Source organism: Chroicocephalus ridibundus, chromosome 1, assembly GCF_963924245.1.
Source record: "Chroicocephalus ridibundus chromosome 1, bChrRid1.1, whole genome shotgun sequence".
NCBI classification, from domain to species: Eukaryota; Metazoa; Chordata; class Aves; order Charadriiformes; family Laridae; genus Chroicocephalus; species Chroicocephalus ridibundus.
In genome coordinates, this window is record NC_086284.1 from 176,388,616 (window position 1) to 176,404,273 (window position 15,658).

Sequence of the window (15,658 nt, forward strand, 5' to 3'; positions counted from 1 at the left end):
TTTTTGCCATTTGCAGTTGCTTCATCACGACTGCAGAGGTTAGACAGCTCAACAGTTCGCACATACTCATGCTGACAAGGCCTAGCAAAGAAGCCAGCACTGAATTGTTGTGAGTATTCATAAGGGGCCATCGTGAAAGCTCTTTATACGCTAAACCCAGTATTTCTCGGCATTATTCAAGCAAGGGCCAGCATGGAGCAGAGGACCTAACTCAAACTCACTAGGGTGGTCATTTGATCATGACAACAGCCCCAAGCTCAGTCCAGGAGACGCTATGCTATTCTTTTCCCAAAGAGCAGATTCTTTCTGCTGAAACAACTTCAGCAGATAAGACAAAATTTTTCAGACAACTCTGTTCAGATGATAGCTCACCAACCAAAACGTATTTTGTACGCTCTCAAACTTAAAGCTAGAATTGAGGAGACAGCAGTAGGCACAGGGAGTGAATTTACTTTATGAGAACTTGAAGTAGTTCTACCAGAAGCTAGGGAGAGAGAAAAAAAACCCCAAAAACTAGTAAAGCAGAAGAAACTGACCTTTTTTTTTTTTTTAAAGGAGAGATATGCTTCCATTTAGCCGAATAAAGCTAGAACAAAACTTCCCCTATACAGAATATCTTCCAAAGTCATCTATGACAGACATTCCTGCACTTCTCAAATCATTCAGAATTGATCAGTGGCAAAGAAAGGATATTCTGAACTGAATGCAACTTTTGGATCAAATCTAGTACTGGAATTCATGTTGCATTTCTCACCACTTATCTCTTAAATATGGCTATGGATCGCACAGATTCACTCTTCCAGAGTTCTGGGGAAACACAGTGTTTTCTGCTACATCACAAGTTTTGCAAAAAATACTAATGTGATGAGCGCTTTCATCAATATGGCACCATTTCATGCTAATATTTTCTCAATGGAACAGTTTTCTTTTCCATTTAGTTACTCAGGGGATAATAGGGGAGCTGGAAAAGAATATCTGGATAGCACCAAAACCTCACCAGGTATTAAAGATGCTTGGATAGCTGTTACACACTGTAAGCAAGACATGCCAGGATCTGCAAAATGTCCTTTTTTTAGATTCCCAAGGCTGGGAGAGGCTTGGGGCCATTGAGATTTTACTAATTCTGGGCATGTTCAAAAAAATGCTTAAGAACAGCAAATATTACCAGTGGAAAACATTGACTGCTCAGGATCCCGCTGATGACATAAGCCTTACTTCAGAGATCTTCAGGAGACTGCAAGAGTATAAAATCTTAATCGAGTTGAAAAGGGAACTTTGCATGCCACCACTGAAAAATAAGCACAGGAGATTTTCATTTTTTTGTCTAACATAGGTAAGTTTAGCAGCTGGCCCTACAAAGCAGAGCCTACAAACTGTATAAATCTTTTTATGTGTACATATGTATAGATTAGAACTTGGTGTTCCATCAGTACAGTCAACGACCAGTACTCTCACTGGCTTCAGTGGGGGTAGAAACTGATAGCAGAGATGCGTATCTTTTCTTCTATATGCTTCAGAATTGCAATGTTGATAGCAATAAAGTATGACCAAGAAATTAAGTTTGAACACCAAGCTATCTGTTAGGTCTCAGTAATGGGCCAGGCACATGAGGTGATATTTTCCAATAGGTCTGAAGAGTGCAACAAGGGCAGAAATTGAAAACTGGTATGTTAACAAAAATTAACTTAAGATTATCCGAACTGTTTATTCCCACTATATTCAAAAATTGTCTAAAAAGTAGCAATCCACAAACAGAAGTAAAGTAGCAAACTTCGCTCGCACTATATGTGTACGGGATTTCGTATAAATGTCTTTTTGCTCAAAATACATAAGCTATGCAAGTTAACTTCAATTTCTATAGGAGTATTAGTAGTGTTTCAAGTATCAGTGATACGTATCACATCAGTACTTGCTGCTTGTCCACTATTCTGCCAATTACATTCTGATCTTAAATGCTTGAAAGTTCCACAAGAATATCAAATTTACATCTAAATTGTAAAAGCTAATATATTGAGGATGACTGACACTGCTATTTCTTTTCACTTATTACATACTCCTTTTAGAGAAGCAACAAGATGGTGTGAACTAGAACTTTAGCACATGCGCTGCTCATAAGTAATTTCAAAATATCATGCAGCTTAGAAACCACAGAGCAAGTTAAAATAATTTTGGATTATATAAAAAAATATGCAGGGAAAAGATTTCCTTCATTATTATAGCAAACTTGAGAACTTAAAAAAATTACTCGAATCTCAAGAATGAATGCCTAAACAAAAACTGCTCATATGGGGGATGTGAAGTTGGCTGAAGGAGTGCAGAAGAGTTTTCAGAATTTTGTGATCACAGTTCCTGAGTAACAGTTTCTTCATGGAAAGAACTGACTGATACTTGGACAAAAGGGAAGATTCTTCATCACAACATGCCTCCTGAAATTTTCCAGATCCAGGTCAGCCCGAGACCCAGGCTTGTAACACCTTGCCTAGGATAGATCAGTAGCTGTTACTCTGGTGACTAAACTATCAGCACACGTAGAATCAGGGACTGGCTCTAGCCAAGAAGCAGAGGGGATGGATAGCTGGATGAGCCATCATACAACAACCATACAAGAGAATTTTTTAAGACTAAAGGAATATACACTAAAGCACTTCATACTGCATATGAAGAGCAGACTGAAAAGAGAGCTGCAAACGGGTTGCACGTGGAACAAATGATATGGCCTGTGATCACAGCAGGCTACAGATTCTTGCATTCTGCTACTCACCTTTCCTACAGAGAATGTCAAAGCCTTGTATTTCAAAATAGTTTCTGCCAACAATACCAATTAGGTAAAACCTTACAGGGTCTTAGGGTGTTTCTTCACAACAGCTGGGTCTAATTCATAAGATCTCAAGTTACATTTCAGGTATTTTTTCAAAACATCTGTTGAAACCACCATGGCAAGCTGCCAGAAACTACGAACTGACGCTCTCAGAACAGTTACATGGGCATATTCTGCACCGCTCAGTTCGAGTGCACTCTCAAGATTAGAAATATAAGAGCATTTAAGACTGCTCTTGTCTGGCTATTTAATCTTGCAAAGTTTACCCTAGAGCACGAGACGGGTCAAGCTTTCTGCTGTGGTGGTCGTATGCTGCCCAGCTGCGCGTCGGCAGTGGCGTTGCACAGCCAGTGGATTTGGCAGTCGCACTGTCTAAGCTTTCCCGGCACTCTTCTCTTTTGAAATATTTGTCACCACCGTGTCCGAAGGCTCAGCCAGGAGAGTTTCATTGCCACAGGCTGGGGCAACAGAATATACTAGTTTCACTTTTATTCTAATGAAATGTCAAAGGGAATTTGGCAAAATCAATGTACTTTGTCAATGAAGGGTTCCAAAGAGGATTTGTAAAGACAGATGGAGAAAAAGAGTTCCAAAAAGATGTGAGTGATAATCTGGAAACAGCTGGCTGGTAGCAAAGAAATCGTCAGGGTGAAAATGGTAAATGCTGTTGAGCTGCAGTGAACCAGGGGAATCATGGAGTCCATCAACAAAGTTTATACACTTAAAATGTGTGTTCAGCCTTGTGCCAAACAGGCGAAGGTCTCCAGATGCAGGAAACTAACCCCACTGCTGAATCAAAACAGCAAGAAAAAAAAGTAAAATGAACATAAGCAGGAGTCTGTTTTGATCTAGGACAAAAATCAGTATACATTAGTAAAAGATTAAAATGCATTACTAATAGATTTATTATAAATGCATGTGTCCCTCAAATACTCAAACCCCGTGTTTTAGTAAAACATGCAACAGCTTACTTAGTGCTATAATATTTTCCGGTGTCATTGCATTCTAGACCAGATTAGAATCAAAGAATCTCACTAATTAATATTTGTTTATTTTTTCCCTTAGATGTCATCTCTTTCTTCTACTTTACCTGAAGTGCACTACCACTACTTAGGAAAAAGAGCATTAAAACTCTCTGCAAGAACAGGGTAATAGGGAAGAGAACACATAAGGTTTATCAGACAAACAGATATGATGTTCCTTTCATGTATTGGTTAGTTTAAAACAAGAATAAAAAAAACCTGAATTACCATGAAAAAAAAAAAAAAGAAAAACAAAACAACCTCCCCCTTTCCTCTCAGCATCTCTGTCATCAGAAATTTGGCAGTAGTGCACATCCAAAGCTTTTATCAAATGAAGCCACTCATTTTTACATTGTTCCTTCTGTTTTATTGTAAAATACTAGACATTTACGTATTTACTGTGTATGTATTTCTTTTAAAATGTGTAAGTCTTATGTAAATGGATATAAATATGATTTTTTAAAAATAAAATCTATGGTACATGGGGTCTCAGTGCAAACATTTGACAATACAGTGTCAATAATACTGTTTGTATCTTTCCATTCCACCATTTTTACGGTTTTTGGATTGTAACAGTCAAATGAATATGTTTAGCAGAGTTAGAAGCTTCAACATGTTCCTACTGAGAAAAATCTGTCAATATTTAAAGCTGAACACCTGCCTCTGATGATGTATAATAGAATGCCATAACCTGGAACTGGAGCCCAAATGGACTTCTAAAGACAAAATGGAAATGTGTGATATCTGTAGAGAAGCACCATGATGGCTCACCTCTTAAAAACAAACAAATAAACCCAGAAGAACTGTTTACAAAAAAAAAAAAAAAGCTATTTAATAAAACATGATTTATACAAAAAAACCAAAAACTTTCTTCTATGTTACCTGCGGACCAAGAAGAAACTTGCTTTACCAAGAGCCACCTTTTCGTTCCAGGATCTTCAGACACCAGCCAGCATTGGAAAATTAAACCTAATATTTGCATAGAATCAGATTCTTGTTTCCAGATATATTCAACAAAGAAAAAGAAGGAAAAGAGAAGCCAAACCCCACCATTTCTTCATTATAACAGGGCATTAGACAGGCTCCTGTCTAACGTTATGCTTTTAGCCAAGATGGCCTTGCTGAGACTTCACAGAAGTCAGTTTTATCAGAGGAAATAACTGAAAGACAGAGTGATTAATATATAGTGTATAAAAGTTTAGAAGAGCAACTATTACCTGCTGTGGCTTTATTTGGTGGTGTTATTGTTGTTTATTCTTCGTTTAAATGGGAAGTTTCAAAGTAAGACCTACTTAATAGTCATTTACCTATTTGCTATTTTTCTGCTGCTTGATCTTAGCTCAAGACCTGTCTTTTAGTTATTTCTTTTAGCAGTTTGATCTGCAATGTTTGCACGTACATAAACATTTGTTTTGTCTATTTTCATTTGGCAAACTTCAAGTCAATCAGATGGTGAAAGATTTTTCTCCCCCAATGTCAATAAAAAAAGAATTCAGTGCTATTTGTGTTTATAAGTCTATTAAGCTTGGTACATAGTAGCATTAAAATAGTTTGTATGCCAAATAGTTCTCATAGCTAAGCGTACGCACGTTTTGCTACTAAGAGGTCTGAGTTACAATGGATTTCCTGGTCAGAACCTGCCACGAGAGGGAGCACTCAACTTGCTGATGGGTGCGCCATGGCTGGAGCTCGCACACAACCGCATCAAGACACGGCTCTTTGACGCGCAGTTCCGCAGGCTTAAACAGACATCGTTGCTGATATTCTCTCTTCTCCTCCCTCAGCCTCCTTTGGGATTATTTCAGTCCAGAATGTCAGGAAGTAAAGCAGTGCAAACACCGTTTTCAGTGGTTGCAGTATCACTTGAATACACTACCCCTCGTCAATGCCAGCTCCCCTTTTAAAGAATGTCTTTCGCAGCCCACATTGAGACAGCCCACGCTCAAATTCAGGGGGGCGGAGGGGAATGCGGTGTGTTGGGGAAAAGAATGAGAAAGATCTTGCAACCAAAACTGCAGGTATCCTGCCCTAGGAGTACAGCACCCCCAAATTATTTATTTCCATAGTGGAAGAAAGCAGACCAGAAGAATTAAAAAAATATATATTTTAAAGAGTATTATTGTGACTTCAGTTTTAATCTAAGGCGAACATATAAAATCTCCTAGTACATCCCTGTGTCCTCTATATGAGCTGAAGCTCTACTGTCAACAGCTAGAAACCGTGGCTATGCTAAATGTTGTCTAGTTGGCTCCGACCCTTTCAGCACACTGGGAATAATTATTACATCAACCTCTTCCAGCCAAGTTTCAATAACTCCCTGGCCATTCAAATCCACCCACATGCTTCTTCTCTCTAAGAACAAAATTAAGAAAATCAGTGCTCTCCTACCACTTGTTAAATGGGCTTGTTCTTCCTTGATGGTGTAAACCAGGCTCTTGGGCAGCACCAGGGCTGTGCACGGGAATGGCTACTCCTTCTCCCTTTCTCCAGCTCCCCACAAAGCTAAAGCAGTAGACAAAGCATTCTGCAATCACAGTTCCTCAGCAAAAGGCTCCTCTGGAAAACAAAAGCAATGCCTGTGAAGCAACAGCTTTTCCATACTCTACTGCTGCAATAAGGTGGCTTTCTGTCTGGGTTTTTTGCATGCTGATGAATGAGACTTTTGGCATTTCTGGAATCCTCCACAGTACCAGGGCAGTAGCAGAGTGAGTAAACCTGACCACTCTGCTCCCTTTGCTTTATCCCAGCCTTTATTTTAAATGATTCTCACCAAAACAGAAAAAAAAAAAAAAAAAAAAAAAAAAGATTTAAACCAACCAACCAAACAAAAACCTCAGACTTCCTCAGAAAGCAAAAGTTACTACAAACATTTTTATCGTGCAGTCACTTTAAGAATGCTAACTATTCATGCTCTTCACAAACAGTTCAGAGGACAGATAATTGTTTCTTGTTGATATTACTATAAGCAAACAGCCCCTTAGAAACATAAGTGCCTAAATATCCATTATTAATGCTAGGTTAAAAAAAAATAAAGTGATATTAATTCTCTCTTCCTTAAAAAAAAAAGAGCGCCAAAGTAGACAGATAGCCTTTCCTTACAAATGGAGAAACTGGTGTAGGAACATAAGATGTCATTGGGAAAACAGTACAAGATCTAGGAAATTAATTCTCTTCTATATCGTATTGCAGTATCTTTACTAGAGAGCTTGTGCTCTCACTAATTAGTTCCCCTCCCCTGCGTCTGCAATTACAACATGATGGTTGCAGCTGGGATAACTACAGCAAACATACACAACATCTCAGCTTTCATCGTGCAAAAGTAATGGGCACGCACCTTGTGAATGTGCCACAGTTTCTCTGTGATAAGACCATTGTTGTTTCTCCCTGATTTAAAAAAAACCAAGAACCATCAGTGACAACTCCCAAGACCTCTCTCTTGCTGGGTAGCTGCTCAGCACAGGTTGCTAAGTTGTAGCACTGTGAAACTGAAAAATCCTCAGCAGTCTCTGCAAGGCATTCCATGATTTGGCATGGGCCTCCTTTACCAGTACCTTTACCACTACCAGGTACCTTTGGTAGCTCCAGTAGCAAAGCCTTGGGACTGGAATAATCCATCTGGAAGAAAATAGTATCGTCAACTAACTGCAACTTATGTAAGAAATACTTCAAGAAAGTTATCAGGACATCTCTGAGCAGCAAAATCACTCCCACACATAAATCACTAACCTGTATAGTTAGCTTATCTACTGTAAAGGATCATTAGCCTTTACTCAGTCTTTAAATGCTTTTACTCCCTGTTCAGATTGTGATTTTCAACTAAATCAAATATCTACCTTAATACATAATGGTGGCTACCTTATCGCATAAAGGTGAATACCTTATGCAATTATTTGCCAAAAAACAAGTACGGCACAGACTCACACTAGGCTGTTTTATTATATGACTGTATGACACGGTTCGACACAGTTGGCTCAGCTGCATGCAGTCCCTGCTGGAAAAACACATGGACATTTTATTTATTTCCTAAGTAACTGGTAGAGCTCAATGACTCTACACAAGGCAACGTCGGGGTATGGCTCACGTGAATTAGCACTATCCATCACTTTTAGCTCCTACATCAATCTGCTGGTTTATTTTATCACTTAAGAGGCCTATCATCCTTACCTCTACCCAATAGGAGATGGCAGTGTTTCTGGACTCTTTTGAGGATGCACTGCCATAGGAAAATACAGCTAGGCTTAAGTTCTACTTTAGCTTAGACTAAGTATGGAACCTCTCTTTCATACCAGCATCATCTGAATTTGTGTATTGCTTACTGTTTCTTCCTCTGGAAAGCACTGCTGAATTTGAGTAACTTCTCTGCTTTTAAACTTTTCTGCGAACGTATATTTTAAAAAGGATTTTTACATTTATTGTTCAATTAAAAACCTGCAGCTTGAAAAGTAACGCATGTAAAGTAGTGTATCCTCCATCTCCTGGTTTGCTGAGAACGCTGTAAGTATTTTGAAATGGCCTTTAAAGTCAAGAATGGGCTGCCTAGTATCTGTGTTTGCTAAAATTCTTTGTTATACATATCTCAGTGAGCCTGAAATATCTAATTTTGTCAGCAAAAGCACATTCTGGTTATCCTTATCATAAGTGATACAAACCACAACAACAAAATTATCAGAAAATGCAGAGGGTAAATGCCTGCCTTTATTTAAAATACGTAGGTTATAATCAATATTACTATGGAGAAATCAAGATTTTCAGATTCGAAAGCCAGAAATTATCTTCATTCTACAAAAAAGACACTTGAGAAATTATTGAGTAAATAAAGTCTAGGAATCTAATTTATAGCAGAAAGATTTAGAAAAAAAATAATCACTGGAATCAAGAAAACAAATTTTAAAATTTATAAAAATTTAAAAGACAAAGACTTATAATTTACAAGTGAGGACAATTACATCTGCAATAATGCTCATATTACAATCCCTTTCTATGGCCGTCTTCAGTTCATTACTTACCTTGTGTAAACTCTTTTAGCCAAATTCAAATTAGTGGTCACGTTATACGATAATGGATTGAAATGTAAGGTTAAATGACATCATATGAGATAGATAATCCACTGGCTCCTTCCCTTTAAGGCTACAGAAATGTATGAATTCTACTCGCAATTCTTAGCAACCTTAACATCCAGCATATAATGACAACATGCAGAGACTTTATTATGCTTCATTGGTTGTGACAATACGGTAAAGAACACAGTAACATTTCTAGTAAAAAAATTTAGTCCCAAATCATTACTACTTTTTAAAATGTGGTATTTCCTAACAAAGTGTCTTCGTATAGTTCAGTAACTGACACGTTTGTTACCAACATATTATCCCATTTACTTTTTCTTTAGCACTTCTTCAATGTGTTTAAACACGCTAGCATCTTCAATGGTCGGTGTTATCTGAAAAGGAAGAATACATAGAAGCATGTGATAGTAGAGTGCTGTCCTCCAACAGTAAAACAGAATTTTATTCAGAGAATCTTCTAAATCGAGCCTTCAAAAGCAATCAAGAAAAAAATATCTGGAAAGCTCTGGAACATGAAAATCTTTTGGGTAAGCTATAGTGGAAATAAAATACAATGTACTACCTGAAGTCATGGGCCAGTTGCAGAATGGTTTAGAGAATCGAAACCATGATGCTGTGTCTTTGGATGCGCACATGTGCCTAATTCATTAAAGTGTACATCTCCAGCTTACCTTATATGGCTTTCCACTGACAAGCGCAGAAAGAGCTGAACGTGGTATCTTGCCAGAGCGTGTTTTTGGTAGCTGTTTCACAAACACCCCCTTCTGGAAAGCTGCTACTGGACCAATGTTAGTTCTAACTCGCTCAACAATCTCTTCCAAAATCTTCTCCTCTTCTGTCTTTATGCCTAGTGAAGAATTTCATATCCTTTAGCCCTTCTGGGACTTTTGCAAGTCTTAAGAACATCAGTAGCAGCGAGCTCTCACCTTCTCTCAGTACGCACAGTGCAAACGGAACGTGTCCTTTCAAAGAATCCTCCTGGCCCACAACGGCACAGTCTGCCACAGCGGGATGGAAGAGAACACACTGAGAGAGAGAAAATAAAACTGAACTGAACTAATAATAACTGAACATTTCAATGAAAAAAATCTATAGGCATAGATATAAGAAATAGACTTATTTCTTACATTTTGGCAGCAGATAGTATTTACTCAGTACACCTTGAGATTCCAATTACACATGTTGCAGATGCACATGTGTGTATTTTCATACACACTTACATGTAGTTTTCAAACAAACATAAATAAATACATAAAGAAATAAAAACTATGGCAGCACAATATACAAATATAGAACAAAGCAAAGGTGATTTGCTTACAGCTTTGGGACAGTATCACACCTTTGGTTTTGCTAGTAAGATCTTTGCTGGAACAAATAACATTAGTCTAACATTACAAATAAAATGGAGTTAAGTGCATGGAGTAAGGTCCAACACCACAGAAGCACCCCTACTACAGCGCTACAGTCACGTTGGTTTATTCTCTCTGGCTCCTTCTGTCTTTTTCATTCTTTGCTGCACAAAGGCATAGTTCCAACCAAAGCCAAATACAGGCCCAACCTCAGCTTGCAGACAGCCTAGTTCAGCTCACTCTCTTGGAAACATTAGGTTTCAGCCGCCGTAGACAAAACCCAGAATTAAACTAGAGTCCCCTCCTTCCTACTACACGTTTACACGATTATACAGGTGATGGACGGTAGCGCTAGTATCTCTCTTCTAGGAAAAGAAGTGAGAGATTCTCTTTTCTTTCCAATTAGCCAGCTGAGGTTCTCACTTCCTGGAAAAAAGACACCAAGATGTCTCGTACATACTCAGAAGTGTGTCACTAAGTCTGGGACAAAGCTGGACTTAAGATATCAGCAGTTGTGAATCCTCTTCCAAAGCAACTGGCTCTTTTCATGTAGTTGTCCGTGTCCCTTGGGGCATCTTGCTGTCAACAGTGCTTTCAACACGTCCTCTGTACTCAACCACAAAGAGGACCTAACATGGCTGTGCACACAAAGGCCACACAGCGGTCACATAATGTGACTGTGTATATTAAATTATTTGTGCATACAAGAACTATACGTGTGCCAATAACAGATCTTCACACACTGTGTTGTCAAAATCAAAGGCAGTGGGATGAGTGAAAGGAAGACTAACTAAAAGAAGTTTTAAGAATAAAGGCTTTTTTTTTTTTTTTTTAAGTAGGAACACCGCATTTGCATTGGCTACTCACACAGTGGCATAAGCATGAGGAAGAAGACAGGAAAGGTACAGAGAAGACAGGGAAAAGGCCCTGAAGGAAGGAAAAGCTGAATCTCTGCTGTTCCAGTTAACAAAAGGGAGGCTCTTGTGTGACCTGGTTGTGAAACCGATGGTGGAAGGAACAATTCAAAGGGTCTCACATAACCCACCCTAAATGCAGATTTCACCATCATTAAGATTTGTAGTCAAACCAGGAAGAAGAAACTGGCTCTCTGTGCCATGGTCACTACGACACACACCAAGTAGCTTTTAGCAAAATAAATCTGCACAAAGCGTTTCTTGCATACTTTGTTTGATGGAAGTTATACTCACTTCACAAACTACGATCCCAGAAATGTCCCATGCTATGGAAAAGCAAATGGGAAATACTTAGCTTAATAATAGAAGCATGCGCTGTCAAAGTACAAAAGCATGAACCATTTATGCACACCTTTTGAAACTGTAGGTTTTTCACAGTAATGAAATGGGATGTGCACAAGCTGTGTCTAGAACAGCAAGTGCAACAGCCTGGAGTTCGTTCTGGGTGGGCTCATCCCAGAACTAGAAGGGCAGAAGAGTCTGCTGCAAAAATGCTGAAGCTAAATATACACAAGTGCATTTGCATTCAGATGTAGTCTACATTGTCTAGAAGTCACTGTATCCAAAATGACAAATCATACAGGAATGGATCTTATGGAACTCCAAATCTCCATGGTATTTCAATGCATCACACACACCTATGAGCATCTGTCACTTCTAGCCCAGAGCCTCAATAATGCATTCCACTTCTGCTATAAATACCCATTCTTTCCTGCTCTGACTTCTTGACCTGACCACAGAAACTTGATTGCCACAAAAAAAAAAAAAAAGGAAAAGAAAAGAAAAAGAAGAAAATGCAATGAATTATGGAAAAGCAGATTAGTAAGGTATACCAGAGGAACTGTGCTTTCCACAAAAACATAGGAAAAAGGTCTGCAGTAAACTGATATTACCATCAATACCATAATTACCTATCAGGCATCAACAGGACCCCTACAGTGGAGATTTAAGTGTTGCCAGCTTGTTTTGTAATAGCTTGTTTGTGTCATTCAGTCTGTCACTTGTTCATAAAAGTCTTATGTTAAGCTGGAATACTGCAGTCACTGTAATATTGTTCTTCACTAATTTATCCAAAATCCTATCAACATGCCTTTGACTTCGGGACAGCTAATGTCAAATGATTGAAAGTGTAAATACCAATTTAAAAATTATTGAACTTTGTAAAACAGATAAAAAGAATAACAAAATCAGCACTAGACATTTTAAAATGGTTTAAAAGTACAAAAAAGTTTAAAGAAAGTGAAATGGCATTCTTGGAATGATCACTGGGCACAAGGATGGATGTCTGATGCATCAGCATAAACCAGCAAAATCACCAGCAAATCACCACCAGGAAGGGAATTTCTCATGGTAAATTCCTCAATTTCAAGTCTGTTTCCTTAGATAGAGAAGATTTGATTTGGGCTTTTTCAGAAAGAGTTAAGGCAAGCAGGGACACCATGGATGTACAAACAAAAGAGATGGATGGATCAACGCAAGCTGAGGTTACCAAAGTGGCTAACATTCCCCGATTGGCAAGGTAAACAGTAACACCTACTGCACTGCAATGAAGATGGAGCGCCAATGATACTAATAGATATCTTAGACACAGAAACTAATTGTTTCAAACATAACGAAGCTGAAATTCTTCGTCAAAGCACTAAGGAAAAACTTGTTAAGCTTGTAATGCAGCTGTAATGTAAATAGAGATAATATACTTGCTCAACAAGGTGACTGTCACTTAATTAGATGGCGATTCAATGAACCTCTAATTCTGTATTTACTGATCTTTCTGAAGAGCTAATTGTGGTCTTGTTAACGCTTTCCCATTTAACTAGCAATTTGCTGTGCATGCATTAACAACACTCTTGGTTTTTAGCTTTGTTCAAAAGGTGAATAGAAAAGCTTCTAGAATTTTGTAGTGACAAAACATTTTTTGTTTCTAGGGGAAAGACCTAACTAGCAGGGAGAAAAACAGAGACACTGAGCCAGGGAGGACGGATACAAAGGTAATACAGCTGACGAGGTGATTCAATTCATCATTTGTTAAACTAGCTTCAGATTCAGCCTGAAGCAAAGAAACAATGCCCAGCTCAGCCCTTGAGCAGCAGAGCAGTAAGGGTTGGGGACGAGACTCCCTGCTGCACTTTAATAAAGCAACACAAAAAACTGACTTCAAAAGGAAAGAAGTTTAAGCAGACTGAGAGCCACCTTTATGGCTTCGTAGACCCACATCAGGGCAGCAACTGGCTGATCGATTCTCGAAGGATTGACTATGTTTATCTGAATTTCTTCTATTCTAAGTTTTCTAGCCTTTAAAAAAAAATAGTCACTAGACTAATCGACATTATAAAGCAAAAAATTACTAACAGATTAGTTTGTGTGAACTTTGTGTGAAGATTCAGTGAACAGTTAAATTCAGAGTTCTTAAAAGTGCATTTTTCCCTTGTACATGCCCAGCACACCTTTTCCTACACTCCCTGAATAAGCAATTGATATGTCATCAGAGAAATTTGTAACTGGCAATCAATCACAGCGGTTCCAGAGAGGTGAGTGAACAATGATATGAAATTCAGATACTATTATGAACTGCACTATTTTCAGCTTTTTGAGTTGCATGGGTATTACCATTAATGACTTTCAATTTAACAGCAGGACTTTTTTACAGAAATTTCCGTTGTTCATTTAGCACTGCTCATACAAGAAGAGACAAAACAGCTCTCAAGAAACTGTAGAGGAAACTCTTCAAGAAAAAGCACTGAATGTGAGTCTATGTGAACTAAAAACTGTATTTTAGGAATAAAAGTTTCTACTCTTAAGAAACTACAGAAGCTGGTGAAACTGCTTGGCATACTGACCCCACATTACCTTACTATATTCCCAAATAAGTATGTTATCGGAGCTTACAGGAATGCTTCTCATGATACCATAGCACCCCTTAACTCCACCTTTAAATGTCAAATCATGACTGTTTTATCAATCTTATGGTACAAACTGCTTATTATTGACTAAGTTTATTATGGTCCTGTGAAGCACAATAATAGGAAGGACCTGAAACAATTAATGTTTTAGTTAAAAGTCCCAATGCAAATGCAATAAAAAAAAGCAGAAAGAAAATGAGAGATTTTGTGAGATTTTCAGTCTCGGCTTTCTTTATTCATCTTTCACTCGCCTGTTCTCCTATCAGGCAATGCTCACCTCTTCAATTGCACCTGCTGAAATTCTGTGTCCAGCAACATTGATCACATCATCAGCTCGAGACAGGACATATAGGTAGCCGTCTTCATCCATATAACCTGCATCCATAGTATCATAATATCCCTAAACACAACACAACAAAAAATAAACTCAGAAATAGTACTAGGACCATCCATCCATTTCCTGTGAAATCAACAAACAAAACTGATTGTTTCAAATGCAATACGTTTTCGGTGCCTGAGAGATTTAATTCTCTAATATTTTTCACCATTCTTATGTCATAATGTACCATGCAGATCCCTTTCCAGAAAAAGTTTTGTAGTCTTTGTTAAGACAGAACGGAAACAATACATAAACCTGGATTTTTTCCCATCTGCTTTCTTTGACCTCTGACAGCTTGGAGAACGACATTGCCTGAATCTACACAGGGAGAATGGAATTGTTACAACACAATGACAGTTGTCAATTTGCCCCTAAAGATATTTCTGTTTGCTGAATCCAAAAATACACCATTACCATTGTGATGCAAGTGCACATAAAAAATAATTTGCCTGATCAATTCATTCATTTACTTTTATTGAATCAAACCTTCCATTTTGGACGTTCACATAGGATCAATCTACGTATTTCTGTAAGGAAAGGAGGAAGCCAGTCCTTGGGCAGTTCATCTGACGCGTAAGCGTAACTAATTCAGTAAGGAGCCTGCAAAGTATTTGCATGCACAGTGGGCAAGTGTATATTTTGGGCTAAGTTAGAACGCCTGCGTGTCATCAGCAATAGCGTATTTGAAGCTATGCTAGTCTAAGGTTGTGAGGCTTCTATCTTTTATTAGATCAAATGAAATAAACCAAATATTATGTTCAGAAGCTTGGTGTTTACTTCTACTGTTTCAGATCTTAAAAAAAAAAAAAGAACAAAACCAAAAAAAAAACCAAAAAACAAACGGTGTGCCCAAAAGCTTAATGTATGTGTGAAGGAAGTTTTACCTTGAAATGTTTTTAATTCTGTAACACATATATCGAAGATCTCTCATTAAAATAATGTATGATAATTTTGTATGTTATCCAGTTTAAATCTACTATCATTAAGTTCTGCAGGAGAACCAAAAGTTTATATAATTCATTTTTTAATTCTTACTGGAAATTTTTGAAAATATAACTTCTGGAATGTTTCCTGATTTTCCCAAAGGCCTGAGAATGCTCCAGGAGGCAAAGGCAACCTTAAATCAAAAAGAGCAGAGTGAAGCAGTTAGAAA

At 38.0% G+C, this 15,658-nt stretch overlaps 2 protein-coding genes across 10 annotated transcripts in view; one reads left to right on the forward strand and one right to left on the reverse strand.

The window, feature by feature from the left end:
- Window positions 1-5,341, forward strand: part of PPFIA2 (PTPRF interacting protein alpha 2) — a 340,023-nt gene extending 334,682 nt beyond the window's left edge. For all 7 annotated transcript variants that reach the window (XM_063322857.1, XM_063322852.1, XM_063322853.1 and 4 more), the window contains 2 exons: window positions 17-109; window positions 3,884-5,341. In XM_063322857.1, coding sequence (XP_063178927.1) covers window positions 17-75 — 59 coding nt within the window. In that variant the 3' untranslated portion in view covers window positions 76-109; window positions 3,884-5,341. The remainder of the gene's footprint in view (window positions 1-16; window positions 110-3,883) is intronic.
- Window positions 5,342-8,539: 3,198 nt separating this feature from the next.
- The window catches only part of ACSS3 (acyl-CoA synthetase short chain family member 3), a 92,039-nt gene continuing 84,920 nt past the window's right edge, over window positions 8,540-15,658 (reverse strand). For 2 of the 3 annotated variants that reach the window (XM_063322861.1, XM_063322860.1), the window contains exons 11-15: window positions 15,541-15,622; window positions 14,404-14,526; window positions 9,830-9,929; window positions 9,575-9,750; window positions 8,543-9,277 (exon numbers count right to left, since the gene is read on the reverse strand). In XM_063322861.1, the coding sequence (XP_063178931.1) occupies window positions 9,212-9,277; window positions 9,575-9,750; window positions 9,830-9,929; window positions 14,404-14,526; window positions 15,541-15,622 (547 nt within the window). In that variant the 3' untranslated portion in view covers window positions 8,543-9,211. Of the gene's footprint in view, window positions 9,278-9,574; window positions 9,751-9,829; window positions 9,930-14,403; window positions 14,527-15,540; window positions 15,623-15,658 lie in introns of all 3 variants that reach the window. The other variant, XM_063322859.1, reaches the window with a different exon arrangement.